Here is a 10,000-nt window from a genome sequence, read left to right on the forward strand (position 1 = left end):
TGATGTTATAAATATTATAATTACTATAATTTATAAACATTAGTAACAGCAAAATAAGATAACGTAAAATATTTTTGTAAATCAAAGAAAAGGGTAAACGGGCGAGACAGGCAGTACTTGTAATTGGTTCATTGGTGAATTAGTACAAATGTAGCCATCTGTGTGTAAAAACAATCAAACAAGCACTCACTGTGGGCATAGCACATACATACATGTCATGCCCGTCGGCATTGGGTTAATCCTAAACTTGGCTACCCCTCCTCACCTCCCGACAACCAACTTCACCCGAAATAAGAGTGATATGCGCTGATTTCTAGTGTATATCACAACGTTGAAATTGAGATTGAGGTTGACAAGTTTGATCTTACTAAAATATTTACATGTATATAAAATAAATGCATGTATATATTAGGCTAGACTTCACCAAAGCATTTGACAAAGTCCTCCACAAAAGACTACAGTTGGATTTTAGTAAAGGTATGCAGGTCATAGTTTTTGCGTAAATTTAGATTTTAGATTTACACATCAAGGCACTGAAAGTGTCCTATAAATAATTACAATGATATTTGTCCATGATAACCAGGGGAAATTATTAAGTGATGCTTATTGTACACCTGTAGGTATAAATGTGTTTCTGCAAGCATAAGTCTTTGAACCACAAAGTCTTAGTAGTGGCATGGGCTGGGTTACAAATCAGTATACTTGCATTTTCGAAAGACAGCTATTGATTTAGGCATTTGTGTGCATTTTCTGGCATAACATTGGAAAGTAGTTTGCACTGAAGGTATCAGAAACAAAAACTACTAGCTGTTAGACATTTTATCTATAGTATTGATACCTAGTGAAAAAGAAATATATATATATATTTTTTTTTTTCTAGTCTTTTTTTTCAATAGTACTACATTTACCCTGTTTTGCATAGCTACACAACCCATTATTACTATGAGTTTGTACCTATAAGTAAATTGTATTTGAATTTAAATTTTGAAACTACGTACTACCTGGTATGTGATGCAGTGGTAGCATTCTGGTCTAGCAATCTTCTGACCTGCATTCAAATCTCTTCCTGACATTGGATGTTAACCTTGGCCATTCCTTGCCCACAGTGGATAATTTTGAAGAATAAATAAACTGACAGCTGTAATTTGACTAAAGTCACAAGAGTATAAGAATACCCATTGTAACAAATGGAATAAAGTAAATTATTATATTTGTTTCATTTATTTATTTTAGATTTATGATTTGGTAGGCAGATATGACACCCATTTTATGCTGATCATCATTTTTTTTTTTTTTTTTTTTTTTTTTTTTTTTAATCTAAAGCTTAGTCAGAATTACTGTTTTGACAACTTTGTTGCATTGTTAGGTAAACAACATGAATGTTTTATTGAAAATTATTAGTCTCAGTTTCATTCCTCAGCACTGCCCAGATGAAAATATATATCATATATTGATAGTGGAAAATGTGTAATTTAAATGCCATAGATGGGCCATAAAGAAATAGGAATATTATTCCCTTAGTTATGCACTCTTATGGAAAAGCTGTCCTGTCGATTTGGTTGGGGGCAATTGTGACCTGGTCTTATCAGAAGAAAATCACCATTTTTAAAAAGTTCTTGAAAATTGTCCAACACACATCTTGAACAACTGTTGAATATTTATAGAAGAAGGATCAAGTAAAAAAGGTAGAAGTATTTTATCTTACAACTTAACTTGGGAAGAAATTGTAGGTTTCAACTGTTTGTTGTTCAAAATTGCCTAAAACATACCATAGCGGAAAAATGAGTCATCATATTGACCTTTAAGGGCTATAGTGACTGAGAGGAGGCCAGTGTCATTCCTGACAATTATTGCTCACAGATTAAGTGCACATTTGTTTATATATTGACCACCTTTCCAGTGCCTCCTTTGGTAACAGATAAATGACAAAATTGTATGTACATTTCTGTATTACTGAGAGTAAAGCCAGCACAAGGAGCTTACTTTACACATAGTTTTATCCATATATAACCATATTCAGATCGAAGGAACATTTTGAGACTTGCACAAAAATAGAATGTTTTTTTTAATCTTTGTATGGATTTTTAAAATTTCATGCTCAATATGTCGGTTGGCACAGTTCTAAACCTGAGCATTTTTACTTTTACACTGAGATACTTCACAGTTTCCAGAATTTGAAAAGGGGAAATTTTAAGTAAAGTGATAATATTAAAAGCAGTTTCAAGGAGTATGCAGCTACCTCATTTATACTCAAGTTTTATTTTCTCTAGAATATGCCTTCGGATGGAAAGGGTACAAAACATTAATACAGCTGTGGTAATTGTCTCTGGGTAAAATCCGTTACTTGCACAGAAAGTGTGATGGATACATTTATGTGAAAAATCATAGCAAATTTTTATGATTTTACAGGCGACAAGAATTTGCCAGAAGCGCAGTCAGCCCGACACTCTGATGGTATTATGCACAGACTTCCAATCACAGACCTTTAGATCTGTCGTTAGACATAAGGCACAAGTCTCTGCTTAAGACAACACCAATATACAGATTCTCTTTTGCTCCCCTGTTGGCACACAGTTGTGTGAGATTTGTTATATGTGGATCTTCAACACAAAGGGACTATGGCTGTATTCATGGTTGCTTTGAGAGGTTAAAAGGTTAAATTAGGGTTATAGAAACTTTCATAGGCTCTGCATAACTCTTGCTCAGAATGTTTCAGAATGGTCATGAATACTAGCCAAAGAACTATACAGTAATATGTGTTGGGATTGTTAGTGATACTATTATTGAATTAATTCCAATAGTATTACTATTATCATCATTAATTGATATTACTATTTAATTTGTAAATATTAATTGATAATCATCTTTATCATTCTTATTCTTTTGTATTTATTATTGTTATTGTAATTTTTATGTTATTATTATTATTATTATTATTTTTATTATTATTATTATATTTGTTATCATTATTATCATTATCATTATTATTATTATAATTATTATTATTATCATTATAGTTATTGTTGTTGTTATTATATTATTATTATTATTATTATTATTATTATTATTATTGTTATTATGATGATTATTACTTTTTGTTGTATAATGATGTATATCATACATTTATTATTATTAATCACTGCACTTCATATATTTTGTCTCTGTGCTTTTAACAAGTTTCTGTAATATAGTTCTGCTACCTTCTGTTCTGAATATATTGTAAGTAATGTCAGTTGTATGGATTTTTTTGTATTATACTTCCAATAACCTTATATTGCAATTTACAATAATATTGTTGGTTATGGAGCCACAATAAGCATTGCACTTTACATTTCAGTTGAAGAGAAAAGCATGATAATATATTTTATAGCTTTAGGGAGTAGTTTCTTGTTTTATATATCCATATTGGTAGAATTTAAGAATTCAAAACCTACAAATATGAATTGTTTAAGATACAATTAAAGACTGACTAGGAATATTTCTCTCATTATCTCCTCTTTTTAACCCTGCCTTATTTCCTGTTGCTTACTGTCTTTCACATTCTGACACAGTCTAACAACTTTTCTCTCTTCTCCAGTGGCCCTGCAAGCACTGAAGCGTAAGAAGCGATATGAGAAACAACTGCAACAGATTGACGGCACTCTGAGCACCATTGAGATGCAGCGTGAAGCCTTGGAGTCGGCCAGTACAAACACCACAGTCCTGCAGACCATGAATGAAGCTGCCAAGGCTCTGAGGGCAGCACACCAGGACATGTAAGTAAAGGAGATTTTGTGTGGCTGGAGCTTTGACAGTGTCATATTTATTTAAAAGTTTATAGATTTAGCTCATGGTATCATTTGCATTGGATTTTGAATTTACCAGTATAAAGATTTAGATGTGCTACTATCATCTTAATTGTAAAAATAAGTAAAATGGTCCAGTGAGATGTGTTACATAATTTTTTCCTTTTTTTTTTTTTTTTCTTTCCAGGGATGTGGACAAGGTTCATGACATGATGGACGACATTGCAGAACAACAGGAGGTTGCACACGAGATCTCTGAGGCCATCTCCAACCCTGTTGCATTTGGTGATGGCGTGGATGAGGTAGAGTATCTTTAATTGTTAGGTCATGTTTTTAAGGAACAGTGATTTCTTCTGTGCTGAGCTTTTAATTTCTATTCATTTATCTCTGGCCAAAAACTTAGAGCTTAATGACATCATCATTATGTAATTTATTTTTGTAATTTTATATGTAAGTGTTGTTAGAGTTGATGCTCTTGCTTTTGTAAACCATGTTGATGTCACCTTTTGTTGGATGGATGATTTTTAAGTCTCTCCTTCCAGGATGAGCTGCTGGCTGAGCTAGAGGAGCTAGAGCAAGAAGCCCTGGACGAGAAACTCCTAGAGACCACAGGAGTCACAGACGAGCTTCCAGAAGTTCCCTCGGCTATCCCAGAGACTGTCTCCAAGAAGAAAGCCAAAGAGGACTATGATGATGATATGGCGGAACTTGCAGCCTGGGCCTCATAAGCATGGTATGCTATGTGATAAGAGTGTGGAGCACTATGTAAAAAGGCAAGAGGTTATTGACTGTGACCAGATTTGTCTGTATAAAGTAAAGATTTCATTGAAAAAAAAAAGAAGGAAAGCTTTTGTGTAATTAATGGATATCATTTTATTTTCAGAAGTGAACGTTGTCAAAGACTCAAATTACTCTTGATTGCTTTAGACTTAGAAAACTGCATATTATATATCTTATTACTATATATATGGAAAGAGTCAGTTCCCTTTGCTGTATAGTATATTTAATGGTAGTGTGTATTAAGGAACCTGAAATTATTCCATGGGAATTTAGGTGTAGGTTATATGAAGTGTTCATTGAATTAAAGAAAAAGCTATATGTTCTAAAGAAAACCTGTTTTTATAGAAAAATTTACATTTTACATTTATTTACATTTTTCTCCTTTTAACCCAATGACGTCGGGTCACGCCTATAGGCGTCATAACAATACGCCCGAAATGTGACGTGCGGCTGTCTGCTGCGGCGGCACGCCAAAGCGCCCCGAGGCAATGATTCGGCTTGATGTACCGAATTCACGCGCTCAGAGTCGGCGCGTTGCCGCGGTTCGCCAGAGCGTAGAGTTTTTTTTAATTTTCTATACCCGTCACCATTGGGTTAAAACACAGTAACTGTAATTGTCATAGCTCCATAAAATAGGGGTGGAAAAATCCAACTTGAAAATACAGGCCTTTAATCATTCAAAAATATGAGAAGAGTACTTAAATTGCAGGAAGAATTCTCTCAAGGTTAGCTGGAGGCAAGAACACAAGGGCTGCAAGCCTAGATGGTGCCAGTGTGGTGCAACCAAAATAAAGTGTAATATAAAGTATCCCCTATTTTCTAGCCTTCTTGCCTTGTCTTTTTATGGTAGCATCAAAGGAAAAATTAGGAGACAGTATGGTAGCACTCATGGTCTAGAAGTGTCAAGAAATCCCATTATAGTTTTCTTCATCCTCATCACCCCCCCCCCCCCCCCCCCATCCCATCCCATCTCATGTCCGTTGTGTCATGAGGGGGCATAGGAGGCAGAGACTGAGGCTCAATGTTGGGACCTCTTTTACTTTTTTCCTTTTCTTCTTTTTTTCACAAGAAAATCCATACATTTATCACATATTTATAGCATGCCCTAGACTTTTTCTTTTGTGTTTTAGAAAGCTAAAGGACTAGGAAAAAGGAGAAGGCTTATAAAAATACTTACTGAAATGAGAAAAGAACAAGCTGCGTAAATGGAAAGAGGTTAGCATATATGTATATTTTATGATCACATTTGTTGCCATAATTCATATTATTGTCTTTACATCAAAAGGATTTATAATTTGTATGAAATTTGGACATCTAAGTCTCACTGGAAATCCTTTCAAGTAAGACTTGGAAAGGTGACATTTCAATTTCTTTTGGTAAATCTAATATTTGTTCAGGTTACATAAGATTTGAGGGGTTAGTGCCTTTAAATAGACAAAAAGCTTATTATGCCTTTCAACTTTCTAACAGTGGTGGAAAGAGGAGAGGTCCCTGCGCCTAAGTGTGAAAAGGGAAACAACAAAATACGTAATATATTTGTGACATAAGTCCCACCCTTTCAATGCAGTCTAAGAAATCTTTAGAAAAAAAACAAAAAAACATAAGCATAGTAAGTAATATCAGATTTGAATTTTGTGTAAGTCAGACAAGTAGTCTAATAAGACCTCTACATTGTTTTAGGTGAATAATACCTTGTCAGTATGATGTAATGACATGATCATAAATACTAATATACAAAAGACATTGCATAGCTGCTTTTACCCTTGAAGTTTAAACTTTTGATGAGTATTTTTAGCATTAAGTTCAGTCTTTCCTTTTACAAATGAACTGCAAACCGTCCAATATATGCACCAGAAAATGTATGTCATTGTTGTATCTCAAATAAACTACAGTGACTGTCATTAGAGTGCAAAGTTGAAAAAAAAAATTATCACAATTACACTTTCTGTATGAATGAAAATGGGATAGATTGCTATGAACATGTAAAGCACCTTTGAAATCATTTTTCATTTCATCACATAAAACAAGAATATATGTATTTAGCTATATTTAAAACATGATATACCAGGAGGTAACACAGTGATACATGGAAATATATGTAATAGTTAATATGTATAATAGCTACATACATCTTGTTCATAATAAAAAACAAGCAAAAAAAAAAAAGATCCCACCAGTTTTTGATATGTCTTCCAGAGTGAATAGACCTGAGTGTACATTGTGCAATTAACCACAATCCTATAAAATAGGTTAAGGTTATTATCAAACTAGCTTTGGATGTCATGAATGCATGCCATACCACCACTGTAATTTTAGTTAATTGATTCTGTTTCCACAGAAATGGCTCAACAAGTATTTAGTCACCAAGGAATCAGTTATTAATCCTACCTATCTCACCTGTTTGCCTTTTCATTGATTATTAAGATACTTTAATGTTATTTTATTACTTTTATATTTTATACTTTTAAATCACACTTTGACAGATGTCAAGGTACCACACTTGATATTTTATGGTAAAGGCAATGCACTCCCTTTTCTGAACACTACTGAGTAATGGTTTATTCCAAGTTTGAAAACTTCGGAAATTAAGAACGTGTTGGGGACATTCCAGTAAGCACCACAGAGATGCATTTCCAAGGAGTTGTGTTTTTTTTCCTTGATATCTCGAGCTGTTATCAAAGGATTACCCTTCACTTGCCTTCCAATAATTTTCTGGGTCCATGGAAAGATTAATATTGGCCTACCGCATTTGCACCCTGGACTGAGTAAATCGTCCTCGCTAAAATGTTTCACAAGATGTCACACACTTTTTAACCCCATTCCTGTCAGTGAAGATATTTCCCTAAAGTGACTATTCTGCCTTGTACAAGACATCTGCTGCTGCAATAGATTCCTTAAATGGGCATTCCAAGTTACAAGTCAAAGGGGAAAAGAAAATCAATAAAGGGGGGGAAAAGTAGTTGGAGCCGCTTGAATTCATCAGACAGGAGGTGGGTGACTAATGACACATCGAGGCATTACAACGTTGCTAAGAACCACCATTACCAAGAGGCATCACGCCTCCATATTCTGTATACCAGAGATCCTTTCCATAGATGTAATTCAGTTTGCATGGAAATTAAGTTGGCAGTTGCCTCAGGGACTAACATATCCAAGCAGACTATAGCAACAGAATTCACAAAAAAAAATTAAGTGAACACTTAATAAACTTGCGACTAGTGGGTTGAAGGAAATGTTCAAATGGAAGCCTCTTAAAATTGTTACCAGTTTCTTAAAGAACCACAATTACAATTTGTTATCATTTTATTACTTCCTATTTCTTAAATGATTTTTTCTTCTTCTTGTTCTTCTTTTTCAAGAAAATTCAAATTAATCTCTTCTATTTCCCTTCAGGTTCTCTGTATGGATCCCTGCCCACTTTCGTTGGCCTTCCGGTTATCAAGCCTGGTGCAAGTGGCTGTCTCATTGGGACTTTATCTGTGTGGCTTACCTCGTGGCACCTGCATTCAAAACAGCCTGTTTATTCTTATTTTCATGTAATATTAATTATTCATTGATTATGTGTTAATAGATATCTATGTGTACATTCTTCAAATTACAGTGATAACCTTTTGTGAGTGCTTCAGGTAAATGTGCAAATTGCTCAGTTCCTTGTGGATTTTTAGAGTGATTCAATTCAGTGCTTTTGCATATTGGATTAATTGATTGGTTAAGTTGCTTGCTTTTTAAATATAAACTGAATGATTTGGAGTGATCACATATTTATCATAGGAGCTACATATCTTGATTTTTTTTCTTCTTTTCTTTTCTTTCTTTTCTTTTCTTTTCTTTTCTTTCTTTTTTTTTTTTTTTTTTTTTTTTTTTTTTTCTTCATCTATCATTACATGTCTTCTGTTATATTACTTCCCTTTGTAATCTTATAACTCATCAGGTTTTAGTATGAATAATTGAACATGAAAATGGTGTAACTGTTGTACAAACACTCACTCATCCATACACACAAAGTCACTCACTCATTCACTCACTCAACTCATTTATGTACTCAATTAAAGGATTTTCTCTTTCTATTTCTTTATCCTTTTTCACTTTATCTCATACCAAATAAGAAAGGATACAAAGTATTATCATAGAATCAGGGTTCTATGTTGAAATACGCATGCATGTATTCTATTCTGAGAATTCTGTCAGCTTATGTTCTCTTTTTCTCTTCCTCACACTCATTACAAATATTATTTTTCAATATTTTTCCAATTGTGGTTTTTCCTGTCAGTGAATGCCTAAGTACCAATTTGCTGATGTTAAGCAGAATTCTTCACTGCAGAGATGTAAATTTTATAAGGAAATTGACAATTTTATTTTATTTTGAATTGTGTACATGCATTATTGTAAGAGCCAAATCTTAATTGGCAGATACATACAGTATCGTAGTCACTGGTACAGAATGATGAAGCATTGCTCTCATAATTGTTACAGGATGTATTTTCTTCTTTAAATTATTTTTATTATTATTTTATATTTATGCTTGGGTCAGTGTATGTTTTTTAGTTATTGTCATTATCATTATTTTTATTATGATTCTTTTTTACTTTATAACTTGGACAATTGGGAACCCTTCCTCATTCAGATTGGTATATTGGCTCAAGCCATGTCACTTCAAAATTTCTTGTTAAATTTGATGAAGTTCATAAGATGGTATTTCAGCAATTGGGCCCAGAAGTGTTTTGACACACCCTGAAGTTGTTTCTGTAATAGGAAAATGTGCCTTACCAAAATTGACATGTTCAAGCTACCCATTTGAGGAAACCCATCACGTCATATCTTGAATAAACACTGTCACTTCTTAACAACAACAGGCAGTTGTTTAGTTTACAAGTCCTGAGATCTTGCCACATTGCACAGGCCTTTACAATGAATCGTCCTTTTGTTATATTATGTACCTTTGTAAATACTCTATATAAGCCCTTGATGCACCTTATATTAAGCTTACATGATTCCTACTTTCTATGAATGGTGGTTTGTAAATGAGCCAAGTAGCTATTAGCATTGTGCAAGAAATGATTTTTCATGCCATTGTGAGGTACAGTATCTTACTGGTGATGAAGCACAATGTTAATAGACACTAGTATAGTCCATAAAGTGTTGTATTATCTTCCTGTATTTGCTTCCCTTTCTTTTCATATCTTGCTATTTTTCCTTTTAATATAGTTGTTTTTTTCTTTTCTTTTTTTTTTTCTTTCTTCTTTTCTTTCTGCAAGTATATTAAGATTTAGAAGTGCTAACATAGAAGGATTTTATTTAGTCACAAGTCGTAAATATGTTTGAATTTGAGGATATCTGCCAGTGACTTATTACGGAAACTTAGCTTGTGATTGTTCAGATGTAAAGTTATATGCAAGAGATACCAAACACTTTGAATGGAATAATAAAAATCTGCA

The 10,000-nt window shown here is 33.5% G+C and overlaps 1 protein-coding gene across 2 annotated transcripts in view; it reads left to right on the plus strand.

The window, feature by feature from the left end:
* The window catches only part of LOC125025309 (charged multivesicular body protein 4b-like), a 14,895-nt gene that overhangs the window by 4,850 nt on the left and 45 nt on the right, over nucleotides 1–10,000 (plus strand). Inside the window, exons 2-5 of one of the 2 annotated variants that reach the window (XM_047613290.1) lie at nucleotides 3,578–3,755; nucleotides 3,973–4,087; nucleotides 4,328–4,518; nucleotides 4,669–5,371. In XM_047613290.1, coding sequence (XP_047469246.1) covers nucleotides 3,578–3,755; nucleotides 3,973–4,087; nucleotides 4,328–4,513 — 479 coding nt within the window. In that variant the 3' untranslated portion in view covers nucleotides 4,514–4,518; nucleotides 4,669–5,371. Of the gene's footprint in view, nucleotides 1–3,577; nucleotides 3,756–3,972; nucleotides 4,088–4,327; nucleotides 4,519–4,668; nucleotides 5,372–7,958 lie in introns of those variants that run through there. The other variant, XM_047613286.1, reaches the window with a different exon arrangement.

Source organism: Penaeus chinensis, chromosome 1 (genome assembly GCF_019202785.1).
Source record: "Penaeus chinensis breed Huanghai No. 1 chromosome 1, ASM1920278v2, whole genome shotgun sequence".
Taxonomy (NCBI): domain Eukaryota; kingdom Metazoa; phylum Arthropoda; class Malacostraca; order Decapoda; family Penaeidae; genus Penaeus; species Penaeus chinensis.